Source organism: Macaca fascicularis, chromosome 13 (assembly GCF_037993035.2).
Source record: "Macaca fascicularis isolate 582-1 chromosome 13, T2T-MFA8v1.1".
NCBI lineage: Eukaryota > Metazoa > Chordata > Mammalia > Primates > Cercopithecidae > Macaca > Macaca fascicularis.
This window is the reverse complement of record NC_088387.1, coordinates 9,764,129-9,791,387: the sequence shown is the minus strand read 5'-3', so window position 1 is coordinate 9,791,387 and position 27,259 is coordinate 9,764,129. Positions and strand designations below refer to the sequence as shown.

At 40.4% G+C, this 27,259-nt stretch overlaps 1 protein-coding gene and 1 long non-coding RNA gene across 9 annotated transcripts; one reads left to right on the top strand and one right to left on the bottom strand.

Moving 5' to 3' along the window:
- Positions 1–278: 278 nt before the first annotated feature.
- Positions 279–21,595, bottom strand: C13H2orf49 (chromosome 13 C2orf49 homolog). Of its 5 annotated transcripts, XM_074011171.1 has the most exons (6): positions 21,455–21,595; positions 19,343–19,509; positions 16,124–16,250; positions 15,875–15,997; positions 14,014–14,088; positions 8,662–10,174 (listed from the first exon to the last, which is right to left on the bottom strand). In XM_074011171.1, exons 1-5 carry the CDS (start codon positions 21,551–21,553, stop codon positions 14,032–14,034), a joined length of 573 nt encoding a protein of 190 aa, XP_073867272.1. In that variant the 5' UTR covers positions 21,554–21,595; the 3' UTR covers positions 8,662–10,174; positions 14,014–14,031. The 5 variants fall into 5 exon arrangements, with proteins under 5 accessions (XP_045224618.1, XP_073867272.1, XP_005575240.2 ...); XM_045368683.2 differs by lacking the exon at positions 8,662–10,174 and adding an exon at positions 279–460 and having other exon boundaries at positions 15,875–16,250; XM_005575183.5 differs by having other exon boundaries at positions 15,875–16,250.
- Positions 21,596–21,647: 52 nt separating this feature from the next.
- LOC102134946 (uncharacterized) lies at positions 21,648–25,066 on the top strand. Of its 4 annotated transcripts, none has more exons than XR_283081.4 (3): positions 21,648–21,867; positions 23,648–23,958; positions 24,050–25,066. It is a non-coding gene; the product is annotated as an uncharacterized lncRNA (long non-coding RNA). The 4 variants fall into 4 exon arrangements; XR_012422008.1 differs by having other exon boundaries at positions 21,864–22,021; XR_012422007.1 differs by having other exon boundaries at positions 21,864–22,080.
- The last annotated feature ends 2,193 nt before the right edge of the window (positions 25,067–27,259 follow it).

The window sequence follows — 27,259 nt, the reverse complement described above, 5'->3', positions numbered from 1 at the left end:
AGCCTCCTGAGTAGCTGGGATTACAGGTGCCCACCACTATGCCGGGCTAATTTTTGTATTTTTGGTAGAGATGGGGTTTCACCATGTTAGGCTGGTCTCGAACTCCTGACCTCAGATGATCTACCTGCCTTGGTTCCCCAAAGTGCTGGGATTACAGGTGTGAGCCACTGCACCCAGCCACCTCCTCTCTCTTTCCCACACTCTTTCTCTTGGATTGTAATCCTCTGCATTTGATGCAGTAACATCAACTCCTGACAGTGAAGCCAATGTTCAGGTCATTTTTCTTGGCAGGGCTTCTTGGCTCTGTCCCGGTGTTACGGACCCACATCTTACACTGACTTCCATAAAGTGAAAGACTGCACAAGGACATAAGCAACTTGAGGCCAGAGACAACATCCTATTCATCTTTATGTTCTCGACACCCTCGCAACTGAGGGCACACTGGGAGCCTTCCGTGCTTCTGAAAAGGGCAGTAAAGCAGGAGGGACACACAGTCATTACAATAAAAATCACATTCGGAGCTAGTGTGGCAGTAGTCTGTGAAATAATCTCAGACAGCAGTACACAGTTGGGAAGCACAGAGCCAAGGTATGGGATAGAGCACTGCACAGTTCTCTTTAGCATCAGTGACGTTTTTGTCCTTAGTTTTCTGAGACAACGCAATATAATAAAATGATACGCTAAGCAACAGAAAAATTTGGTGGAAATCAAGTCTGATATATGCTGAGCATATGTGGCATCAGTTTCTTAATCTGAGTGGTAGTCACTGTTAGAATGTTTGATAATATCTGGAATGAGTCTTTTGGATTTATAGTTGACTTGAGGTTTTGCTTAAAAAGAATAATTTCATCCCTTGTTAGTTGTTTTGCTGTTTTCTATTTCATAAAAGTAAAAGCACTCCAAATTTCATTTTGGAACATCTTACTTGTTCTCATTAAAACCACAGACTCTCCCAACCTTAAATTACCCATTCTAAAATTAATGGTTAGGGGGAATTCCACTTCTAGTAAATAGCTCCAATTGGACTAATTCTCCTCCAAATTAACAGTCATTCTGGACAAAATATTTATTTAATTGTTGAGAACATTGGAGCACGATCCAAAGCAGGCAGATATTGGAGGCGGGTAGACACTTGGAAGAAGAGAATGACACTGGTTGGTTTTCCTGTTTCGGCGTTTTATCCAACGGCAGCCCCCCGCCAGGGATCTAAAACTCTGTTAGGAAACCTGCAGTCTTACTAGCCTGAGGAACCAGAGGCCAGAGTTTGGGATAAACAGCCTCTGGAAAGTGAGGAAGAAAATCCTGAAAAGGAGAGCCCCAAGTGTGTTGCATGAACTTAGAAATTTCTGGCTGACAACTGAACCGTGTATACTTAGGCCAGACTCCAAGCAGCCCAGCCAAGGCTTAAAGCATTGACTGACGGGACTTTACGGATAGTGGTGTGCAGGGCTTAGCTGACCAACCCTCTTCCTACTGAAGGAAATTACTTGTATATAAACCACACAATGCAAAGTCTCTGAAAATTTCCCCAAAGGCATGTAACAAAATAAACATTCATTCAGGAAAATCCACTACTAAGTCTTAGGAAGAACAGTGAGTCTGTGGCATTTGAGCCACAGCCTCATCCCATCTCATCCCCACTCCCCAGCTTCATGTGACAAACTCTACTTTGGGCCAATGCAGCCAAAAATTAAGGGGTCTTTCTTCCCCCAGATACTGGTCTAGGGCTCTGCCCCAGGTGCCACAGGCTGAGAATCCTAGAGCTCCAATTGCCCCTACCCTAGCCTGCCAGTGCGGGAGGGGCAATCTCAGAAGACCGGTGGCTACCAACCCACTCACAGAGAAGGTGTGTCACTCCCGGAGAAGCAGGCCACTGTCCAGCCCCCAGGGGAGAGCCAGGCTCTGAGACTGGCAACTCAGCAGTTCCGCCCAAGGGGGCTCGTATTTGGTACCGAGAATTGAGAAATCTTTGCCTAAGGGGATTGTCAAAAACAGTAAGACATCTTTCCAGAGAACCATTAAGGAAGGGGCTGGTAACTCCATGCTATTAGTAGCAAAAAGCAGAATGACAGACCAGCCAGAACCTTAACATGGAAAAGCAGAGAAAGAGATAGCCAAGAGGAGCCCTCCTGGAATCTTGTTTATCCTTGAGGTTCGGGAAGTATGTATGGCCTGGGCCGTATCCACTCAGGAGCAATCAGATGTCCAACAAACGTGAAAGCATTCTCCAAGGCATACACAGGTCCATCAGCAAAGAGCAGAAATCTTATTAGCTCAAAGTGCGTAAGCAGAACCTCTGACCAAACACTGGCTGAACATAAAAACATGTCTGTTCAAAGAACTAAAGGAAATCATATCTAAAAAAGGAAGGTAAGAGAACAATTATAGTTGGTCCTCCATATCCACAGATTCCTCATCTGTGGATTCAACCAACTGTGGATCAAAAGTATTCAGGAAAAAAAAAAATGTTGATACAGTTCCAAAAAAGTAAAACTTGGATTTTCCACATGCTGAGTACTATGTTGAATCCATGCAGATGAAGTGATGTGTAGGCATTGTATTAGGTATTATTATAAGTAATCTAGAGATTATTTAAAGTATACAGAATGATGTGAATAGGTTATATGCAATTCTATGCAATTTTCTATAAGATACTTGAGCATCCATGGAGTTTGGTATTTATAGGGGGTCCTGGAATTAATCCCCCACAGATACCAAGAGATGACTTTACTCACCAAACAAACCAATGAAGAGATAAAAATTATTTTTAATAAATCAAATGGAATTCTGAAGTTGAAAAATATACTAAATGAAATGAAAAACTCACTAGAGAGGCTTAATAGTAGATCTGAGTTGGGAGAAGAAAATCAGTGAACTTGAAGATGGAACAACAGAAATTATACAATCTGAAAAACAGCAAAAAGAGTGAAATGAAAAGAGCTTCAGAGAAAGGTGAGAAACCATTAAGCATACCAAAATATGTGTAATGGAAGGACTAGAAGGACTAGAAGGCTAGGAGAGAGAAAAAAAGAACAGGAGAAAATATTTTTCAGAGTTAATGACTAGCAAGGCACAGTGGCATGTGCCTGTTGTCCCAGCTACTCAGGAGGCTGAGGTGGGAGAATTGCCTGAGTCCAGGAGTTTGAGGCTGCAGTGTGAGAAAACAGCACCTGTGAACAGCCACTGCACTCCAGCCTGCACAACATAGGGAGACCCTCTTAAAACAGAAAAAGAAGAAAAAGAGTTAGTGGTTGAAAAAGCCTCCAAATTTGATTTGATGAAAAATATGAATCTACATATTTAAGAAGCTCAATAAACTCAAAGTAGGATAAATGCAGAGACCATACCCAGACACATCACATTCAAAATGCTGAACGCCAAAGATAATGAGAAAACTCTGGCTAGATGTAAAATAATATAGCTATATGATTAAGACTTTTTATTAAATTGGGAAATTAAACATACACATACAAAAGTACACAAAACAAATGCTGACAGGCAAAACTAAACCAATGAGATGTTGGAAATATTCTGTATTATGGGTTGTAAACTATGGTCCCTGGGCTAAATTCTGCCCACTACCTGTTTTCTTTCCTAGTTTATTTTTTAGGGATAGGATCTCGCTCTCTTGCCTAGGCTGAAGTGCAGTGCCATGATCACAGCTCACTGTAACCTTGAACTTCTGGGCTCAAGTGATCTTCCCACCTCAGCCTCTCAAGTAGCTGGGACTACAGGCATGCACCACCATGCCCGGCTGTGTGTGTGTGTGTGGGGGGGGGGGGGTTGTCATTTTGAGATGGAGTTTCGCTCTGTCACCCAGGCTGTAGTGCAGTGCATGATCCTGGCTCACTGTAACCTCCACCTCCTAGGTTCAAGCGATTCTCCTGCCTCAGCCTCTCGAGTAGCTGGGATTACAGGCACCCGCCACCACACCCAGCTAAGTTTTGTATTTTTAGTAGAGACAGGGTTTCACCACACTGGCCAGGCTCGTCTTGAACTCCTGATCTCAGGTGATTCACCTGCCTCGACCTCCCAAAGTGCTGGGATTACAGGTGTGAGCCACCACACCTGGCTGATGCATGGCTATTTTAAAAATTTTTTGTAGAGATGAGGTCTCACTATGTTGCCTAGGCTGGTCTCAAACTCCTGGGCTCAAGTGATCCCCCCATCTTGACCTTCCAAAGTGCTGGGATTACCAGCATGAGCCATCACACCTGGTCTGTTTTCTTAAAAAAAAAAAAAAAAAGTTTTATTCAAACACAGCCATGTATGTTCATTTATGCATTGGTTTGCTGGCAATTTTTTACTATCTGAATCTTTACAGAAAAACCTGCCACCTGTGCTGTACTGTGTATCTTGTTCTGGGTAGTGATACACACACACATTTTTTTCTCCTGAGCTATATAACTTAGAACTTTTCTAACTTCACAGCTTTTTATTATAACTCAATAAAAATTTTAAAAATTTAAAATATGTTACACTTTGAACTTGAGTTCACTTGAGTACACTCTGAGTTACTTTAAAGCTTGTCTTTTTTTTCATTAAACAGCAAGACAACTTGTTTGATCTTTGATTATTGCAATGTGTGAAACCTTTGGGGGTCAGTCTCTATTGCCTGATGTTTCTGTTGCAGCCCACACTGGGTCCACTGTGCTGGGATTACAGGCGTGAGTCACCACACCCGGCCAAGATATTCATAAAATTTTTAACAGAACTAGTCTACCCTCAACCAAAACCATGAAAATGTAGTCACTGAAGTAAGTGAAAGACACAGTTTCACTGATGAGGCAATCATTCTACATGAACCACGAACAAGGCAAGAAACTCAGTAAATCTATCTGCTGTGGTGCAATGTACCCTGGAACTACAATGGTTACTACTCCCTCAATATTGCCCTTAGCCCTTTATCTCTGGAAAAACTTTAGAGGAATACCTGCAAAAGAACTCAGTGCTGTCAGTAGAGCAGAACTTTAGAAACTAGCAGAGAAATCCTTGTGATCACAAAAATGAAGCCCGAGGTATATGTACTACACATTGTGGACTTGCTACAACTAGACACTATCTAATTTGTAAGCAGACGGCTGCCCTCAAGTCTTTGAGTCAGCACAATAAATAAACCCTAACTCCTTTGGACAAAACTTTGTAAAACTAGTTATATTAAAGCAAAATAAAAGTTATATTAACTTGCATATCACTTAATCATATTACTTTAGAAACTTAAAGGATATACTCAATTCTCATCATCTTTAGTGATGCCCATTCAGACTTGAGGGCACCTCTCATTTTCTGCCTGGTTATTAAAGGACAGATTACAGAGGCTCAGGGATAAGCATAAGGTTAATTCTAGAAATATCAAGAAATAAGATCTGCAAGAGTCTTAAGGATAAGAGTGAAATCCATCTGCTTTGCAAAGGAGAAGTGGAAGCCCAGGAAGAATAAAGCTTACTCAAGACTGCAAAGAGGCCAACACACTAGAAATCAGAAATCCTGACTCCTAGCCTACTGTCCCCTAAAACATGAGATTTTTTTCTTACACATAGAGATGAAGATGGGGCAAGTGCCATCTCTAAATACACGAGTTTTTAAACACTGAGAAGGAAATGTCCACGTGACATACATGCCAAAATGTATGTAGTGACCTTTCAGTGAAAAAAAAAAAAAATTGAGACTAGAACTCCATTATAACAGTAAGAGCAGACTGACTTCATTCCTGGCATCTATTAGCATTTATGCATTTTACTCACTTATTATGTTCTGAGGATGCTATGGTTTGAATGTCTCCCCTAAAAGTTCATGTGTTGAAAACTTAATTGCCATAGACACAGTATTAAGAGATGGGGCCTTAAAGAAGAGATTAGGCCATGAGGGCTCTGTCCTCATGAATGGATTAATGCCATTATCACAGGGGCAGTTATTATGGAAGTGATTTCTTGACTAAAAAAAAAGAAAGATGAGTTCAGCCCAAGTTCTTCTGTGCTTTGCATACTCACTGCTGTCTTTCCGCCTTCCACCATGGGATAACCCTCACCAGCTGCCAGTGCCGTGCTCTTGGACCTCCCAGCCTCCAGAACTGGGAGCCAAATAAACTGGTCTTTATAAATTACCTAATCTGTGGTATTCTGTTATAGCTGGAGAAAAGGGACTAAGACAGAGAGGATCTTCTACAAGAGTAATCCAGTCGTTTGTTTTTGATTGGTTTCTCTAGGCTTCAAGGAATTAAAAGATATAACTAGTAAACTGCCTAATGCACAGAATACTGTGACTTTAATTATTAAATGTTCTTCAGATTCCTTCTCAAATTTTTATTTAGATTGAACAACTGGGATTAAGAAGAAGAAAAGGCCCACCAGGAATGGTGGCTCATGCCTGTAGTCTCAGCACTTTGGGAGGCCGAGGCGGGCAGGCAGACCACAGGGTAAGGAGATCAAAACCATCCTGGCTAACATGGTGAAACCCTCTCTACTGAAAATACAAAAAATTAGCTGGGTGTGGTGGCACGCACCCATAGTCCCAGCTACTTAAGAGGCTGAGGCTGGAGAATTGCTTGAACCCGGGAGGCAGAGGTTTCAGTGGGCCGAGATCCTGCCACTGCACTCCAGCCTGGGCAACAGAGCAAGACTCCATCTGAAAAAACAAACAAACAAACAAACAAACAAACAAACAACCCAAACAAAAGAAGAAGAAAAGGCCCTTGAGGACAGGGACCATGTTTTATTTACTTCAGTTCCTTATTTAGAGCCTAAGTATAGAGTAGACACCTTAAAACTGGTGAATCGCTGTTGTCTAGGGATTTATTTTGTTGTTAATGGAGAAAAGTCAATTTCACATTCTTTTTCATTAAAACAAAACTGCAAAACTATCTTAAATGATACGACTTGAGCAACATTAGAAATGAGTTGGAGTCTCTAAGATTAAAGGCAGAAGGAATGAACATAGTCACTCTCATAATTAACAATTAATAATCACTCTCGCCGGGCGCGGTGGCTCAAGCCTGTAATCCCAGCACTTTGGGAGGCCGAGACGGGTGGATCACAACGTCAGGAGATCGAGACCATCCTGCCTAACACGGTGAAACCCCGTCTCTACTAAAAAATACAAAAAACTAGCCGGGCGAGGTGGCGGGCGCCTGTAGTCCCAGCTACTCGGGAAGCTGAGGCAGGAGAATGGCTTGAATCCGGGAGGCAGAGCTTGCAGTGAGCTGAGATCCGGCCACTGCACTCCAGCCTGGGCGACAGAGCAAGACTCCGTCTCAAAAAAAAAAAAAATAATAATCACTCTCATCTAGCTGATAAAGTCGTTTCCCACATGGGTACAGGCTAACAACTCCTGCAACTACTGCTGGGTAAATGGATGGCGGTTGCTAGGAGCCATGTTTCTCACTGTTGGAGTGGGAGGTTACAGACATGCAAGGGAAGTCTGGAATGATCAACATGGTAATCGAGTTAGAGACATAGTATGAACTCATGTTTTACTACTACAGATACAGATGGTTACATATAGATAAATCTATAGAAATGTACACCTATAGGGCTTCATATACGTACATATATTTCCTTCCTCTGTCAGTTGAGGAGGCCTAAAAACAATGATACCCCAGTAGCAATCAGCATACTTAGTACCCAGATCTCAGTTTTTAATAAAAGGAGCCAAGGCTTCTTAGAGAAATGATTCATTCTAGGGCTTGGCCAAGAAATATACAAAATGACACTAGAGCATCCTATAGTACCAGAAAGGAAGTGCTCAAAGAAAACACAATGATGGGGAAAGTCACAAGGAAATGGGAGCTAACTGAAAGAGCTTTCAATGGCCGATGCAAGAAAGAATTTGAGTTAAAAAACAAAACAAAAAACAAAAACACACATTAGACTTTAACCCAAAATACAAACTAAGTATCCATGAGCCATACTGACATACATCATTGAATAAAATTAATGGTAGAGAACAGATAAGTCTCCTGTGCAGAATTACAAATAATTTAGGTACTTCGCCAGCAAAGTAACTCCGCATTCCTTAAGTGACTTTGTTCCAAAGAGCACAGTATGTATGAAAAGGGGAAACAGAAATAACCATTTTTTTTTTTTCCACGGGGGAAGAGGGGGCGGGGGGCAAAAGTGACATTCAGAAGGGAAAAGCGGTAACTTTATAGTGGAAAAAAAATGACAAACACTATGTCAGCCAAATGAGATTAAAGTTAACCTCAAAAGTAATATCATGTTTACAGTATGTGTTCTCAAAATAATGTGATGAAAATAGCAATTTACCTCTGTGGTCTTCCCCCCAAAACACACAGCCCCAGTCTAGTCATGAGAAAACATCAGAAAAATCTCAATTGAGGAACATTCCCCAGGTATTTACCTGACCATTACTCTTCAAAACTGTCAAGTCATCAAAAACAAGGAAAGTCTGAGAAACTGTCATATCCAAGAGAAGCCTAACATGACATGACAACTACATAACATGGTATCCTGGGTAGGATCCTGGCACTGTAAAACAGTACTAGGGAAAAACTCAGAAAATCGAAAAAAATTATGAACTTTAGTTAACAATGAGTCATTTCAACAAAGGTAGCATGCGAATGTATGTTAGCAGGGAAACAGTGTGGGCTATGTTAAAAATCTGTACTACCGTGGCAATGTCTCCAAAACTCTAAAACTGTCCTAGTTTATTTTTTAAAAGTTTATTTTCAAAAATTACATAGCAAGGCAGAACAGACATAACAGAAGGCTTCGAAAGATAGGATGGTTTTGTATTTATGAAAAGTATTTGTCTTTCACCATAACTGGTAAAGCATTTTAAAGTCTCCTAAAGGTTTAACTGTTCGTCAAATAAGTTTTAGTTTAAACTATTTACCTGAAGATTAAAAAAACAAAACACAATTTGGCTAATTCTACTTGAGGATAAAAGATAGGGCTATTATCGACTTACTCAACTAGTCTATTTTTGACTAAACTGAATGCTTGGTTAAGTCTCAACAGAGTTAACAAACAGCTTCCAATTGGTATTGGAATCAAATCCAAAGTCCTACGTAGGGTCATACATCATCTGGTCCTGCCTATTCTTTGACGTCATTTTATACTACCATTGCCCATTTTCATTCACTTGAGCCACACCAGTCTTTCTGTTCTAAGAACCTAGTAAGCCTTAGGGCTTTCATGTTTTGTCCTTGTCTGGTACCTGTTACCTACTGCTGGGTAGCAAACTACCCCCAACACTTAGCGGCTTTCTACAACTCCTACTTTAGTCACTCATGATTCTGAGTGTCATCAATTTGGACTGATTCCACCAGGAAGCTCATCATGCAGCTTTAGTTAGCTGGCAGCTAGACCGGGGATAGGTGACTACTGGCCACATGTCTGGCAGTTAGTGCTAGCTGTTGGGTGTTGGGAGAACCATGCATTTCCATTGGGTAGCCTGGGCTTTTTCACAGGGCTGCAAGCAGAGGTCCAAGTGTAAGAGTAGAAGCATTCACTTGATCAAAGCAAGTTACAAGGCCAGTCCATATACAAGTGGTGGGAAGCTGACTCCAGCCTTGATGGGAGGACTATGCAGCCATCTAAAATCAGACACATGTAGAATCCTTCTCCTGAAAGCTTTCCATAGCTATGCCTTAGTCATGCTCTCTTCAAAATATAGTATCTTCAGAGGCCTTTCCTAACCACTGTGTTTAAAACAGCTCCTCATCCTACTTTCTTTGTCCTTCACCATTTCATGACCCTGTTTTATTTTCTACCAACTGTCCATTATATCCTGGTTCACTTGTCTGTTTTCTCTATGAGAGCAAGTACTTAATCTGCCTTGTTCATTCCCAAGAGCTAGCATAGTAGGTACTCAACAAATATACAGGCAATTCAAATCTCTATTTTTTATTCCACAATAAGATGATCAAGTTATTAAAAAACTGAAAAAGTAATGCACTTTAGTGAGTAAAATGTACTTCAGTAAAAACAATCTAAGTGGAAATAAGACTTTTGTCTCTTCTGTCCAGACCAAAAAAAAAATGAAGAATCTACGTGTGAAGTACAAAGTAGAAGCTGGGTGTGGTGGTGCATGCCTGTAGTTCCAGCTATAGGAGGCTGAAGCATGAGGACCGCTTGAGCCAAGGAGTTCAAGGCTGCAGTGAGCTATGATGATGCCACTGCACTCCAGCTCTGGGTGACAGAGCAAGACCTCATCTCTAAAATAAAACAAAAGACAAAGTAGAAAGTTACCTGAGTCTTTTCCAAGTTATTTAATTTAGAGCAACAGTCTCTAAATACAGTAATATTAAGATAGCAGTTTAGAAATTAACTTTTTTTCAGATCACTCTAACATAAAATCTCTCAACTGAATCTCTAGTTTGTCTCATTTTGTTAAGAGCTTTAACATTACATGGGAAGGTTCAGAGACTTCTATTTCCATCCTTCAACATGTAGTGACAGTCAACGTATCAGGCTCTGTAGCACCATGATATCCCAGCACCAGACTACTCCAGCCATCCTCTCATTCAAAGAAGGGCTGCAAGACGTGGTTGGACTACTCAAATCACATCTGATCTTAATCCAGGTACAGAAAGTTGTACTATAAAGAATACTTTCCAAAATTGTTTACTCGAATAAAAACAGATCAAGTCATTACAGAGCATTTTTCCATTTTAATAAGAACAACAGACCTACTCAAGGTAATTTTATTCTGTTTATTTAAATAAGGATAAGGCTACTTAAAAGACTTTTTACATACAAAATGTACAAGGTTAAACTTTTCTGTACTGAATTACAAAACCTGCACAAGCATTTAATAAAAGAGCACACTTAAAAACATTTGACCATCATTTAGCCTCTAAAAATTACTGAAGTTCAACAGTAGTAAATAGAGGAAGCTCTTACACACATATATATATATATATGATTTAATCTACTGGCAGTTTTACTTAATGTAAGTTTTTAAAAGGTCACATTGCTATTGAATGAGTCTCTAGATCAGTTTTAGAATCGTCTCTCAAAACTTAAGTCAACCAAAATATTATTTCAAATAATAATTCCAATTCTGAAGAATTTTAATACTAGCAAATATATTATGGCCTCATAGTAGTAACTGAACCAACCTTCCAAAGTGCCTGCTAGCTGTCCAGATGAATTAGGCTACTTTGGAAAACTGTACTGTCTTTACAGCCATTGAGAAGTCATTCAGTGCCCTGGTGCTGTAGGGTCCTGAGACTTTCCAGAATTCACACAGCAGTCTATGATCCTTCAAATGTAAGAGGACAGGGGGTCAGCCTATCTTCACCTCTCATTGAATGAGGAGGGCCAAGCAATAAGACTTGCAAACCTAAGCCAGAAGCTTGGGTTCTACAGTAAGGAGGCAGGAGAATTAAAATAGAGAAAGAAAATGTGTAAGGAGAAAGGGTAAAGAAGGAACAATGAGGGAAAGGAAGAAAAAACAAGGATGCCTGCTAATGGCAGGAAGTGGTAAAGTGACTATAACTACAACTTACAAGCCACCCACTAACTCTAATGCCATTCATTTGCCTACTCCAATAAGAAAAGCTGGCTTTACTGGAATATAGAATCAAGAGCAACATTATCCGCCTCATGTTAGTGAGTAACTAGTATTCTAAAGTTGTTTGCCATACATATCAAGTTCTTCTAACCTTTGAAGCAAACCAAAATACTTCAAAACATAGGGCTCCCAGGGCTGCTGCTCCAGATTCCCAGCATTCTGCATGCTTCACTATGTGGAGAAAGACATTTCAAGCTGTATCCATACACCTTCAGAAGGAACAAAGCTCTAAGAAGGTGGGATCATGTTAACACATAGTAAATGGTTTAGCGTTTCTCCACATCATTTCAAACTCAAAATAGCTCAATAATATGCTGCTACATGAGCACTGATTCTGAATGTTCATAATATAAACTTCAATTTGAAGCAACAATGTTACACAGTTCAGCTGTTATTACCAACCTACTCTGTAAGTTAAAATACAAATAAAATATTAATTTTATTGAGTAACTAAAAATAAGTTCCCACTGACTTAAAATCGTCAAATGGCTAACTCTCTCTCAACTAAGAGAGAAACACAGAAGGAAGCGGAAAGGACAACTGAATATAAAATAAAATTTGTCCATCTACTCTAAAATCTGCACTTTTAAAATCTCCTTTTGCATATATTTATGTATAGGATCACAGTTGCCCACCAACATTATTATGTCTATCAGCCCTGCAGATAACAATTTACTGTAACGTTAATTTATGCAGTACTTAGTATGTTTTATCTTATGTGTACAGATTTACAGTCTGGAATAAAGGCAAAATGATTAAAAACTATTGGGTTAAAGTCTTAGTATGATACTTACCTGCAAGGCTGAATAAATTTTTTGGAAGGCTATTCAATAGCTGAACTAAAATGCTTGTTTTAACAAATCAAAAGAGAAATAAGACTACTTTAAAACATATTTAAAAAGGTAAATCCCAATTTGAAGATCAATCATATAACAAAAAAGTATGAAGTATCCTTTGCTTTTGCTTAGAAACACACAGCAGAACAGTAGAAACTAGAACTCATGAATATAAGGTAAACCCTATCTTCCCACTGATTTCCATTATACAACTGGAGTGAAAAATACCACTCGAACAAAAATAAACAAAAAACCTTAGCAGGTAATTCTGTGTGGAACAGCCCTGTGGGAAGAGTCTATATTACAGCTGCAGGGAATCGCATGTAAGCTAGGAGTCCATCTTCCTATGTTGCACTCTGCAGTGACTTCCGACTCCAGTGGCTCCTCTATTGCCTACTCCATATTACACTAATTTTTGCCCCTGACTGCTATGCTTCCTGGACTCTTATAAATTCTAGAATTCTACCCCCACTCCCAATTCTCTAAACTTTCTTCCATCGAATACCACCTCTAACATGATTACTCTGCCTAAGATTTTTTAAATCAACGTCATTTTGAAAAGATTAAGCTCCCCGGAGCGAGTAATAGCTGAACTCACAGAGTGAGATCACAGACTGCTCATGAAAACAGTAGGTAGGACTGCTGCACGACAAGAACATTCTAAAGGATGGGCCAGGTGCAGAATCGACCAGTCAACTCATAATATATATATCAATTGTTACAACTTCAAGGAAAGGAACAATAGCAAGCACTGATTCCTTTTTGCTTTTTATGGGAAGAAGCAATGTAAGCAATTAAAGAACAACATTTTTATCTGTATATTCTCAATAGTTTTCCAGCAGTACTACAAAGATGCTTTTCTTGGTGAACCTTTAAGGATGAATGTTGCAATATTTACTAAAATACTATGATAAATTCTTATATGCTTCTGCTTTGTAAAAGAAATTAAAATGGCAGGCAAACTAGTAAAATATTTGAGTTTTTAAAAAAATCTCAAATTTCCCCAAAGACTCTGAACAAGGCTAATGAGAGTAACTCCTAAAATTCACTGAATGCTTTCTTTTTTTTTGAGATGGAGTTTCGCTCTTGTTGCCTAGGCTGGAGTGCAACGGCATGATCTTAGCTCATCGCAACCTCCACCTCCTGGGTTCAAGTGATTCTCCTGCCTCAGCCTCCCGAGTAGCTGGGATTACAGCATGCACCACTATGCCCGGCTAATTTTGTATTTTTTAGTAGAGACGGGGTTTCTCCATGTTGGTCAGGCTGGTCTCGAACTCCTGACCTCAGGTGATCTGCCCGCCTCAGCCTCTCAAAGAGCTGGGATTACAGGCGTGAGCCACTGTGCCTGGCCAATTCAATGGATGCTTTATAGCAGACTTGCAGCTAATGATTTCAGTAGGGTCAATATAAATGACATATACTAAGCCATTGGTTTTAAAAGATATTCTTTCCTAATCAGGGCAAGACAGGCAAGAATTTTAAAAAAGGAAGGGAGGGAGGGAAGAAGGGAAGGAAAATAAATCCTTTATTTTTTTAAACCTATTTGGAACCTCTTAAGAAAATTCCACAATAATCAGGATTTCTGTAAATATTGTCAATATATATGAACATGTTTGAAAAACTACAGTTACAGTATATTTACATTTTTGGAAACTTTTCTTCAGGGCCAAGTAACATGTTGTATCTTCCTTTTTGCTTGTGGGGGCTTCAGGTTATTCTGAAAGACATGAACAGAAATTAGTTTATACTTGTAGGAATATCAGAAAACAACTAAAATGAACATTTTAAACAACCAAGGTTTACTATTAATATATTAATGGAAGATCACTGCTGCCATCTGGTGGGAATATATTCAAAGAGAAGGGGGTGAGTTTTCTAGCGCTGTGGTTCTCAAACCTGTGTAGTTTAGAATAACTCAGAGCATTTAAAAACATGCCCCAGGCCTGGTCTTATCCTAGAACCAAGTAAACCAGAATCCATAAAAGGTAGGGCGATAAGGCTCTGACTTCTTTTTGCTTTTTTTTGGAAGCTCTTCAAGTGATCTTAACATACAATCAGAGTTGAAAACCACTGACTGCTCCAGATCTGCCTTCTCCCTGACCAGCCCATCTCCCCCATCAACTTGGCAATCCAAAGTCAGTGGGAAACAGGCCAGGCAGGCAGCTCACGTCTGTAATCCCAGCACTCTGTGAGGCCGAGTCAGGCGGATCACTTGAGGTCAGGAGTTTGAGACCAGCCTGGCCAAGAGGTTTGGTGAAACCCTGTCTCTACAAAAATGTGTATCTCATATCTATAAAAGAGTAAAATTTTCTAGGGTAGAGAAATGCTGTTTAACAGCCTGGAAAAACAAAATTCTGAGGCTTACTCCTTATGGCAATATTTGAGATGTAGCTTTATTCTTATAACTCTTATCCCACACCTTCCTCCTCTCTCCTACAAAGGTAGCTGAAGGGTGTATGGAGGAAGCATGGCCTCCGGAGTGTGTGCCCTGGGATCGAAGAAACCTAAATTCAAATTGCAGTCCGGTCGCTTACTAATAACTCTGGAACTCTGGACAAACTTATTTAAATTTACTAAGTTTCTGTTTCCTTATCTGTGAAATAGGAATAACGAAGATGCCTACTTCATAGGGTTACTGACAGGAGTCAATGAACTCATGAAAGTAAAAAACTCATGACCAAGTCAGCTGGTTTTCTTTTCCCAGGGTCTACTATTTTAGAATGTTTGAATTTTCCGAGTTTTGATCCCTTGGATACATGATTAGATGATAATAATACCAAAGCCAAAGTATACTACAGGAATAACGGCTATTAAACTACTAGGTATTTAAAAGTAAAAGTACTTTTCTGAAGAGCCTATATATATTACATATATATATGTATATATAAAAACTCATCTCACAAATTAAACTCTAATACATTGTGTTAACTGCACCAAATTTGCCAACAAGCATCCAAATGACTCAACATAGTAGAGCGCAACATAATAGATTTCCCCAACTTCGGCTATCCCCACAAAGCGAGGTAACTTGAGCAGCAGGCGAGGCAAGTGGTAAATCTTAAAAAGATTCTGGTGTGGGTTTAAGGTGTGGGTTTAAGATAGACTTAAGGTCAGGCCCCAAATGCTACTTAATAAATGTGTGACCCTGGACAAATTACTTAATGTTCTAAACCCTGCTAATAAAGGAATATTTATCTGTTTTAGTTCCAAGACAGTTAAAGGAATTAAATGAGAAAAATCTAGGAAAACTGCCTAACAGCTCCTCTCTCTACGTATTTAAGCAGAAATAACTTGAGTGAACTTTTAAAAACATTAATCACCATGGATTTTAAAATTCCAGGATTCAAGTACTGGAGTAATGAGATGTATTATACAAATTGGACAGACCATCAAAAGGGTTCAAGAACAGAATGTAGCACAGTCGACCCACCTCCCGTCATCAGGCAGACTGCTCAGGTTTCATTCAGACCACTTACCAGCATGGAAACCACCCCCATACTTACCATGGCCTCTGCTTCTTCTTTAGGAGCAGCTCGCTTTAACTTCACTGGAGTAGTTCCAACAGGGGACAATGGTGGCGACTTCACAGGGCCTGAAGGACTTTTCCTATGCGTTAAGTCATGGTTCTGTTTAGTGTCATTATTATTGTGTTCCGTTTTATTGTTCATAGGCAAATTGGAAGACAAAATTAGGGGTGAAACACTCGAAGAGGAATTTGATAATTTTCTAAAGGCATTACTGGTAAAGCTTGCCTGAGGGGGAGGCTTGAGTCGATCATTATCTCCATTCTCTGTCTTTTTCACTTTTATGCTTGTACTTGTTGAACTTCCATCAAATACGATGAGGGGTCTTTTCCTTAACCCATCTACAGTACTACTCCTGAAATCAAAGAGATGCACTCTTGAAAAATACCATCTGGAATTCAAGTTCACTGGAATTCAAGTTAAAATAAACAGTAAACAAAAAGATTTATTGATAAGACTAATCTATTCTAAGTGAGACTATTAAAAATGAATTTTCTATGTTCACTCTAAATGAAAGAATTTCCTAGTGTTTTATTTCAAAGTTTAAAATAGTTATGTACAAGAAATTCAAAGTTAGCTTTAATGTATACACAAGATGCAGCTATTTTTAAAACATCAATTAACCATCTAGCCCTGGAACTTAAAATGAGATTTCCTAGTTAAAAAACAAACACCAGCTTATTGATGAGGTTATCTTAACCATGTAATCTGTTATTATTTAAAAAGGATAATAAACTATAAAACTATACCAAGACTACCACAGTAGCAGTCTACAAATGAGGCACAGCATTCTACTCCATTCAATAAAGGTCTCTAAAGCCAAGGCATTTTCTAAACTAATTGTAACTATGACATTTGTACAAGTTCAATTGTAAAATTTGGCAAGTGTCTCATATTTACCTCCTGGAAACCTAATTTCCACTCTTAATAGTAAAGGTTAATAATGAAAGCATTCATTTGCTTACTACTTATTATACCTCAAGCTATATCACAGATCAATTGAAAAAAAAAATTTTTTTTTTTTTTTTTTTTGAGAGGGAGTTGCACTCTCGTTGCCCAGGGTGGCATGCAATGGCACGATCTCGGCTCACTGCAACCTCCACCTCCCAGGTTCAAGCGAGTCTCCTGCCTCAGCCTCCTGAGTAGCTGGGATTACAGGTGCATGCCACCATGCCCAGCTAATTTTTGTATTTTTAGTAGAGACAGGGTTTCACCAAGTTGGCCAGGCTGGTCTTGAACTCCTGACCTCAGGGTGATCCACCCGCCTCAGCCTCCCAACATGCTGGGATTACAGGCGTGAGCCACTGCGCCTGGCCTCAAAAAAAAAAAAAAAATCCTTTTAATTAAACATGTTAAAAGAACTTGACATAGCCAGTTATCAGGAAGAACATTTTAGCCCTGCCACTCAAAGTGTGATCCAGGGACCAGCAGCACCAGCACAGCAATGTCATTAGCTTGGGAGCTTGTAAGAAATGGAGAATCTGGGGCATCAACCTGAACTAATACATCAAACCCACCTTTGAACCAGACTCCTAGGCAGTTGGCCAAACTCAACAATTCTTGGGTCATCACTGAACATCATTTGGTAGAAAATGAGAAATAAGCTCACTGTATACCCACTGCCTTTGTAGAAGGGAAACAGGGACTGAGAGCAGGGTTTGACAATTTGTTTAATCTAAGATTCAAGAGGCACATTAAAGTTTGACAAGCACCGGGCTATGTTGCTATGGACCTGGTCCTAGCTCTGTGTGACCGTGGGCATGTTATAGCTCTTCTCAGGATCTCAGTTCCTCCACAGATAAAATAATAAGCAGTTCAACAATACAAGATGATCTCTTAGATCCTTCCAGTTCTAATGCTCTGATCCAATTGTGAATTTAAAAAACAGTCAAAGATCCTTTCCGAAATGATTTTGGGGGACTAATCAAGACAGCTGTACGAAGATTGCTTCAAAGGAAACTATGACCAGCACATAAAGTTTTGCTTACTAGAACAATATGCCTGAATGTGCTGATCAAGAGGAAAATACTGGCTGAATAACAGTAAAAGTAAATTAAAAGTCATATGCAGTGTAAGCCATATTTATGAAAGTTAACACCACTACATAGTCTGTACAAGTAAAAGTAACCACCAAGCTAAAATGATGGTCAATCTGAAATGCATTCTTGATCAAAGGTCATACTATGTGTGTATTTTCCAAAAGACAATGAGGAGACATGTATTCTTCGTACTTGGAGAATAATCTCAATCCTTAAGTTTTTCTCTGTAAAACAGAGACTAACACTCAGAGGAACATACTCCCCTTTACCCCCACCTTCCTACTCTGTATTCTCTCACTGCTTCTAGTGGATTGCCTATGATGGTGTCTTACAAATAGAAGGTGCTAAAAAAATTAATTGATCGATAGTATCCACTTGAGATATAATAGACACAGAAGAGTTCACTTAAGGATCTTAGGACACTTTGTACTTACTAACCAATCAACAACACTGATTAATCACATGTAGTTTTCTTTAAAAAAGAAAAATCACTTGCTTGTGGTTTTATAAAAAATTTTTTGAAATTAAATAATTTTAAATAGCATAACTTAAGCTAGTTAACAGGCCCTTCCATTTGTGTATTATTCAAAGACCTTAGAGTTTTACCTGACTTGACTTTTTTCTCAAAATTCAGGAAATCCTATTGGCTCTATCGTCAAACATGCATGCTCCAACCTACCAAATTTACTACTGTAGTCAAAGCTGCCGCCATCTATTGCATGGATTACAGTACAGCCTTCTAATTTGTTTCCCTGCTTTCACTCTTATACACGCCCATTCCCTCCCCACACACCTTAAATCACTTCTTAGGACAGCAGCCAGAGTCATCCTGTCAAAATGTACATCTAATGATGTCACCACTCTGCTTAAAACCTTCTAGTGGCTTCTCATCTCAGAGTAAAGCCAAAGTCCTTACAATGACTTACAAAGCTTTACATGATCTGACAACCTCTCCCGTTCACCCCCAACACAACTCGTTCCTCCTACTTCGCCATCCAGCCCTGATGGCTGCTTTGATGTTTCTGGTATATGATGGGCACATTCAAGATCCAGCCTCTTGTATTCTGCCTGGAATGCTAGCTTGTTCTCTTCTTCTTACAGGTCTCTCTACTAAAATGTCATTTCTCACTAAGATCGTTCCTGGACAATTTACCAAAAATTGTAATCTTTCTCCCTGGTCTTTATTACTATACAACAATACCATATCTTAACTGTGTTATTATGTTTCTCCCAACAAAAATATGAGCAGGGAATTTTGTCAGTTTTATTCACTGCTATATGGACAGTGCCTGGTGCTCAATAGATAGTTATTGAGTAAATAACTTTTTTACTTAAGTTTACTTCAGGAAAAATCAGTAACTGTTTAGTTATATAAGATACATTGAAAACTGGAACCACCAAAAAGTACCTTTTAGTCTCATTTTTAATCTCATGTTGTTCTCTTTTCTTTTCCATCATTTTCCCCCATCTATTCTTCGGCAAATCCCTCTGAGGCAATGGTATTGCGTGCTGGACGTAAAGGTCAGTAAGACTGTCTTTGTTTACTCTTACATCGGTTTCAACAGCTATGTTCTTCTGTGGGAAAGGAAACAAAAGCAATTTCAAAACAACATTTTTGATTTTAGTAAGTAACCACCTTACCTAACAGGGTAAAACATGACTGCTTAAATAACAAATTACAAAAAACCATTTTCACAAAACACGTGCACTCAGAGGCAGTGTTATAGGTTGAATTCTGTAAATATGAGGTTCAGCCTCATCTTAAAGACAATGGTCCTATTTTCTCAGTGTGACAAGGATTGCTGTCCACAACTGCTCAGCCAACACACCAAGCATGAAAGATCATTTCCAGTAATATTATCTTAATATACAAAGGGGATTGAAAACGGGAGACTGCCCGGGAAAAACAGACAAAAGAAAGCTAACAATGATTAACAATCACCACATTCTGTCAATAAGCTACTTTGAGTGTTACTATCATGATCAGATTAGTGGGATGAAGGTCTCAGTCTGTCTTATATTTCTCGTGCTTCTCTAATCTGGTGCTTCCTAAATTGAAGTTAACTACTAAGATTTCAAATAATACCACAGATAGAAACTGTTATCCCCGTACTGATGACAGTAGCAGTACATCATTAGAAAAGCCTGCACCCCATTTTCACTGGTCCTTTCAAGTAAGCCTCCAGTCACTGTCCAACCATCTCTATCTAAATCACCAAATTCCTCCTCATTTTCCAATTTGTTCTTGACATCATGAAAACCACAGCATAAGCACAGTAGTAGTCATGAAGACAGAGTTTGGATTTAAGAAGGAAAAATGAGAATGGAAATGAGATCACAGGCTCTTCAATTTCAACTCAGAAAGGCTTGAAAACATTACATTGAAAACATTAAACAGTACAACTGACAAGCCTATATCCTCTAACAAAAACTAATAAAAGCACATTTTACTTCTCTTTCGTATATTGGACTCACCTATTTTTACCCTGTACTCACTCAGAGGTAGGGGAAACTCCCAGGATTCTCTTGGACAACATTCCCAGAGAATTCACAGGCCCGTTACTTTGGAAAGTATTGCCTTAGGACAGCTGTTCTCAAAGCGTGCTGTCTAGGCCAGCAACCAGCTGGTTAAAAATGCAAAATTTCAGGCCACATTCCGGAACTACTGAACGAGAAACAGGGGACGGAGCCCATCAATCTGTGTTTTAGCAAGCCCTCGACTGATTCTTAAGTACCTAAAAAGTTTGATAACCACAGGTAAAAACTTACTACCATAATTAAAATAAGCTCTACTTGGCAAGAGGACTTGAAATTCAAGAAAGATAGGGTACCAGGGGAAAACCATATGGAAAACAACAAAATACGATACATAAACCCCAAGGAAACTTTCAGTAATTCTCTATCACTTAAAACATCACTTTTTTCCTCTCTCATTTTTCTCCTATTACTACAGGCCACACCAGCTGGAAAAGAGCACGCACTACATGGAGAGCCAGGAGCCCTGAATTCTCCCCCTGGCAGTACCATTTACAGATGCTATGACCTTAAACAAGTCACTTCATCTCTCTAGAACTGTTTAATCATCTTTAAACGATTAGAGAGGGTGTGCAATGGACGGCTTCTCAGATGCTTTCCAGTCCTGACAGTCCATGATTTCTACCTTCCATGTCTATTCTACGCTTCTTCCCCACTTCCTTTCTTCCTCAGGTCGGTGCTTACACACAGGCAGGGGGTGTCGCCTGGGATTCCTCTTTACAAGCCATCGGGACTCAGATAGATAAGCCCTATTTCCCAAGCATTCCTGATATTCTACGGACGTCTCTTTTTCGGAGAGGAGGCGAGGAGCGGGAGCGAGGGGACAGCTGGCTGGTTTGCGTGGGTGGAGAGTGGCACAAACCCGCCGGGAGTGTCAGTGGTTGCCGAGGGCTACTTAAGGCAAGCTCAGGTGCAAGCGCCTCACCTGGGAAGGCCCACTCGCCCGCCCTCCTTCCCTCCCTCCCTCCGATCCGGCGCGCCCAACCTGCTCTAGAGTGAGGAGAAGGAACTCTTGGGACAGCAGCTCCGGGTGCAGCAGCAGTTCCGAGTCCGTGCAGCTGCGACCGCCCACATCCCCCGCCATCGTCGTCGCCAGGAGACCCCAGTCGGCTACCCACAAAGCCCCGCGAAGGAAGCGTTCCGGAAGTGACGTACCCGGGCGGAGACTCGAGTGTGTCGTCACTCTGAGTGCGCCGCATGCCGGGCTCTTTCTCTCGCAGCTGGTGCGAGTGTTGGGGCCTGGTCCAGCTTGCAAAAGCTCGCAGGGACCAGAGAAAAGAGAACGATGTCAGACGTAGAAACAAATGGCGTGTCAAGTTTTGCAGGAAGGGAGGGAAGAGTGAAGCTCCGGGAGCCGGCGACGATTGGTCGCGCTTTCTGTGACGTCCAACGGCAGAGGTCAAAGGGATTCCTGGGGCAGCCTGAAGGGAAAGAATTCTGGCGCGGGGGGCCGGTATACAGTACTCTAAATATGGCAGTGGTTGTGTCTGAAATTATCGTGCTTTTCTTTGTTTAATCTGTTTCTTGTCTCTTCATCCCCCTTCTATATAACGTAAGACTAGAAGCTTTATTTAGTGAATTCCCTGTAACCCAGGCTCCTTGGACAAATAGGTATTCAAGTATTTGTTTTGAAGTAATGCTCTGAATTAACCTGCTCACATGTAAAAAATAATAACCGGCTGGGAAACGCCAGTAATAACCGCCAAACGTTTGTTAGACATTTACAGTGTGCCAGGGACTGCGTTTTACGTGTATTATCACATTCCTCAGAACAGCCTAATGAGGTGTGTATTACCAGAATGCCTATTTTTCAGATGAGGAAACTGATGCATAGAAAGGATAATTTACTCACGAGTGAGGAAGTAGCAAGCATAAAATCCAACTACATTTTTTCTGCATGTATTAATAGCTACAGTGAAGTTTTTAAATTGCTGTAGGTATCAATTATAGTCTAATTCCCAGTAATTCACTTACTAAGAAATATTTTCTGCTTCTCTTTTATCATTCATGGGAGCGATACATATCCCTAAATATTTTGCACATTTAAAACTTAAACTTGTCGGGTGTGGTGGCTTATGCCTGTAATCCCAGCGTTTCGGGAGGCTCAGATGGGAGGATTGCTTGAGGCCAGGAGTTCTAGGCCAGCCTGGGCCACATACTAAGACCCTGTATCTACAAAAAAAAAAAAAAAAAAAATTAGCCAGGCATGGTGGTGTCTCTGCGATACTAGCTACTTGGGAGGTTGAGGTGGTAGGATCACAGGCGCCCAGCAATTCCAGCCTGCAGTTAGATAGGATTACCACACTGTACTTCAGCCTGGGCGACAGAATGGTACCATGTCTGAAAAAATAAAACTTACAGATATGTTTTGAATATTTATTGTATGCATCCTCTGTGATGTGTCATTTTATTGGAAATTATTGCATTGTCTACAAAAATATGAAGAACTCTGAGGATGCCAAAAGATAAACCTCAAAAGAGTACTAGAAGTGAGATCCTCAAAAAGAGAAAGCTCAGAAGTGTTTCCCAATTTTTCTTATTTATGTATGTAATACTTTATGTCTAAAAACTGAATTTCAGAGCTGGGAGGAAACTTAAAAGTTGCTCAGTCTAGTTCTTTCAGGTTGGTGCCAAGAAAGCTGATCAGACTTGCCCAAAATTGAACAGTCTTAAATCTGAGCTGAGGCAGGCATCTGTCTTAAATTGGAGTTAAATGTATTAGCGTCATGGTATTAACATCATCATATTCCACATCTCAAATCTTATTTGATTTTCATTACAATAGTGAAATGAGTGTGATTAGTATTATCCCCATTTCCTTCACCAGGAGGCACATTGTTTTAGTATCAAAAGCAGCTACCTTGGGAGAATCTGGGGCTAGAAACCTGACCTCATTTCAGGTTTTACTCTGTTGCACCAAAACCTTGGGTGAGTTACTCAGTTTCTCAGCTTCAGTCCCCTCATCAGGAAAATGCTGTCTTAGCACTTTCTGTGAAGGATGATCAAAGGAGTGGAGATTATTGTAGAGATTGTAAACACACTTGACACAGAGTAAGTGTTTAAGAACTGGCAGCTGGTTTTTACAAAGTTATTGGTCATAGAAGGCAGTTTAGAGGAAAGGGCAGGCTTTGGAGTGGCTCAGAGTTGTGTTATAACCTTGGCTTCTTTGCTTACCTAGGACATACACTCTAGCTGTAGCGTCCTCCCCTCTGAGATGGAAATTACAAGCCATCTCGCAATGTTGTGAGGATTGGAGCTCAAGGGTGTAAAATGCCTCCTCTGGGGGCTCTCCTTGGAGACGTCTTGTATCCTATTGATTGTCATCGAAGGAAAGAAGTGGCAGGATGATGGTGTGAGAAGGAAGAACCTTGAGTTTAATAGTCTGAAAAAGTGGTTACAGGTTCTTGCTGTGCTTTTTCTCTCTGCGGTTTTCTGAACCCATCGCCTAACCTGAAGCCTTAATTCATCTGCAAAAATGTTTTGTGGCAGGTAAGATGTCTTTTTTTTAATTCCAGTACTTCCCAGTTTAAAACTAAGAGTACTTCCTTGCTTAAAACTAACTATATTAATACTGTTCTAGGTGCCTCTGAAGCAGAACTCTTGAGATGGAAGGGTTGTCATCTGAGGAAAAAAAATCGAGATTAAGAGAGGAGGGACTAGAATGAGATTCACTTACCCTCTCTCCTCCAAGGGAAGGAGAGAATGGTGATGCCTGCCCAATCCTTCCTGGGCGGAACCTTTGTAGCATGGAACATTGGAGAATTTGCAGTCTGCTGACTTTCTGATTTAGGAGGTTGATGGGGAGGCCTTATAATTTGCATTTCTAACAAGTTCTGAGGTGATGCTTCAAATATGTCCAGGCAGAAGGGCTGCCACACAGAGATTTCTGCCATACCACATGAGAATTGAAGCCACAGACATCTCCAGCCCTCAAGCCTGAAACCAAAAGACTGAAAACCAAACACTATGGTGGACAAAGAACATCTCAGAACTTCTGTGGGGACCAGTGACACAAGGACCTAAGGTCTATCTCTCCTCATCTTGGCACTTCGGGTAGTCTCCCCAGTCTTGACAAAGCCCTGGAGAAAGGGGCGGGCCTCCCGTTGATAAGATTGTCACTGCAGATAAATGGAGGTTTCAAACTGAAAGAAAGGAGGAGGGCCTCCCGTTTGATAAGATTATTGTCACTGCAGGTAAATGGAGGCTTCAAATAGAAATAGGTTTCAGTTACAGAAAAAAAAAATTATCTTTGTTACACATTTGAGTTTACAGGCCTAAGGTTACTCCCGCTACATTGTCATCTGTAACCATAAGACACTCAACATTTTAAGGTAACTATAAGGATTTTTGCTTCACTCAAAGATCCTGAGGTTTTATTCACATTTTTATTTGGTGACTATAGTTGACAAGAACAAAGCTGTGGGGAATCAACAAACACTGCCATGCCTGGCATTGTCACCTCACTAGATTGTGCATTCCTCTGGGACAGGGTCCATACATTGCCTTCAAATCCCTCACTTAGTCATTAGCCTGCACAGTGCTTGTACTTAGTAGGTGCTCAATAAATGTTTGTGGAACGAATGCATGATGAACAAAATATATACTGAGGACTCTGGTGTTGATTCTTGTTGATAATGTAATAGTTAAGATATGTTATAAATATTTCATCAAAATATTGTGTCAAAAATACACTTGAGCAGGCTGGGCGCAGTGGGTCACGCTTGTAATCCCAGCCCTTTGGGAGGCTGAGGCGGGTGGATCACTTGAGGTCAGGAGTTTAAGAACAGACCGGCCAACATGGTAAAACCCCATCTCCACTAAAAAAAACAAAAGTTAGCTGGGCATGGTTTTGAGTGCCTGTAATCCAGCTACTCGGGAGGCTAAGGCAGGAGAATCGCTTGAACCCAGCAGGTAGGGGTTGCAGTGAACTGAGATTGCACCACTGCACTCCAGTCTAGGGGACAGAGCACGACTCCTAAAAAACAAAATATATATATATATATATATGTGTATATATAAAGTATATATACACGAGCATAAAGGAGCTTCAATGTGAAGGTAACAGTTTAAGCAATATTTCACATTTTGGACCTATGTTGTTAGCTATTTAGAGCAGTTAAACTACTGGCTTGCTTTTAAATTCATTGAGTCATTTCAAGTTGTTACAACAAAATACCATATACTGAGTAGTTTATAAACAACAGAATGCATTTCTCAATTCTGGAGGCTGGGAAGTCCAAGATCAAGGTGCTGGCAGATTGGGTGTAGTGAAGACCCATTCATAAATGGCACTTTCTCGCTGTGTCCTCACATGGTGGATGGGGCAACAGGCTCTCAGGCTTCTTTTATAAGGGCAATAATTCAGGAAGTTTCCACACTTGTGACAGAATTATCTCCTAAAGACCCCACTTCCAAATACCATCACCTTGAGCATTAGGTTTCAACATAGAAATTTTGGAGGTACACATTCAGATGACGACAGCACTCATCTCATGTTACCTTTCATCTTTGGCTTCTTAGTGCCTGCCACACAGCACAAGAACAGTAAGTGTACGCTGAATGAATACAGATGAATGAACCTTTCCCCATCCTCAGATACTTCCTAACTGAGCTCCACTATCAAACTTCTAGAGCACATTATTTTTTCCCTTATGATCTGGTTAGGTGGGTTTTTCTTCCACATATCACACTAATCCAGTGGTCCTCAAAATTGTGTGTCCGTTAGAATCCTCTGGAAGGATTGTAAAAATAGTTTGCTGGGTCCTAACCCAAGTTTTTGATTTAGGAGGTTTGGGATGGGGACACCAGAATTTGCATTTCTAACAAGTTCAGAGGTGATGTTGATCCTGCTGGCTAGCAACTCTACCTTATAAACCACTGCACATTAAACTTTGAGGGTAGAGACTGTCTTCCTCATTTCAGTATCTGCTGAAGCCTCTGGCATAGTACCTGGCACACAGGAGCTGCTCAAGAAATAGTTGAGTGAATAATAGTTCAAAAAAGTTTATTTTAGTGAAGCTAGATTACAAGTACATGGATGTGTGTGTGTATATGATTAAATGAGCTATTACATGTAAAAGCTCTTAAAACATGGCACATAGGGCCGGGCGCGGTGGCTCACGCCTGTAATCCCAGCACTTTGGGAGGCCAAGGCGGGCGGATCATAAGGTCAGGAGATCGAGACCACGGTGAAACCCCGTCTCTACTAAAAATACAAAAAATTAGCTGGGCGCGGTTGTGGGCGCCTGTAGTCCCAGCTACTTGGGAGGCTGAGGCAGGAGAATGGCATGAACCCGGGAGGCGGAGCTTGCAGTGAGCCGAGATCGCGCCACTGCACTCCAGCCTGGGCTGGGCGACAGAGCGAGACTCCGTCTCAAAAAAAAAAAACAAAAAACAAAAAAACATGGCACATAGTAAGCTGTTGCTTTAAAAAAAATCGAAAATGTAACCTTTCTTTGCTTATCTTCTAAAATGACACCAACTATCCTACACGTGTGCTCTTAAAGAGCGAGACTCTGTCTCAAAAAAAATTTTTTAAAAAAGCTTATATATTAGAATAATGGAATCTTAGTATTAAAAGCCTCTTTTAAAGTTAATCTAGGCCGGATGTGGTTGCTCATGCCTGTAATCCCAGCACCTGGGGAAGCCGAGGTGGGTGGATCACTTGAGGTCAGGAGTTCAAGACCAGCCTGTTCAATATGGTAAAACCCTGTTTCTACTAAAAATACAAAAATTAGCCCTGCGTGATGGTGCATGCCTGTAGTTGCAGATACTTTGGAGGCTGAGGCAG

What these genes read in the sequence shown, in the direction of transcription:
- C13H2orf49 (XM_045368683.2), bottom strand. Translation starts at nt 21,553, where the DNA reads ATGGCGGGGGATGTGGGCGGTCGCAGCTGCACGGACTCGGAACTGCTG. An exon ending in ATTAAAAATGAGACTAAAAG is followed by an intron (nt 16,251 to 19,342) that starts GTACTTTTTGGT and finishes CTTTGATTTCAG; the next exon opens with GAGTAGTACTGTAGATGGGT. An exon ending in AAGAAGAAGCAGAGGCCATG is followed by an intron (nt 14,089 to 15,874) that starts GTAAGTATGGGG and finishes CATGTCTTTCAG; the next exon opens with AATAACCTGAAGCCCCCACA.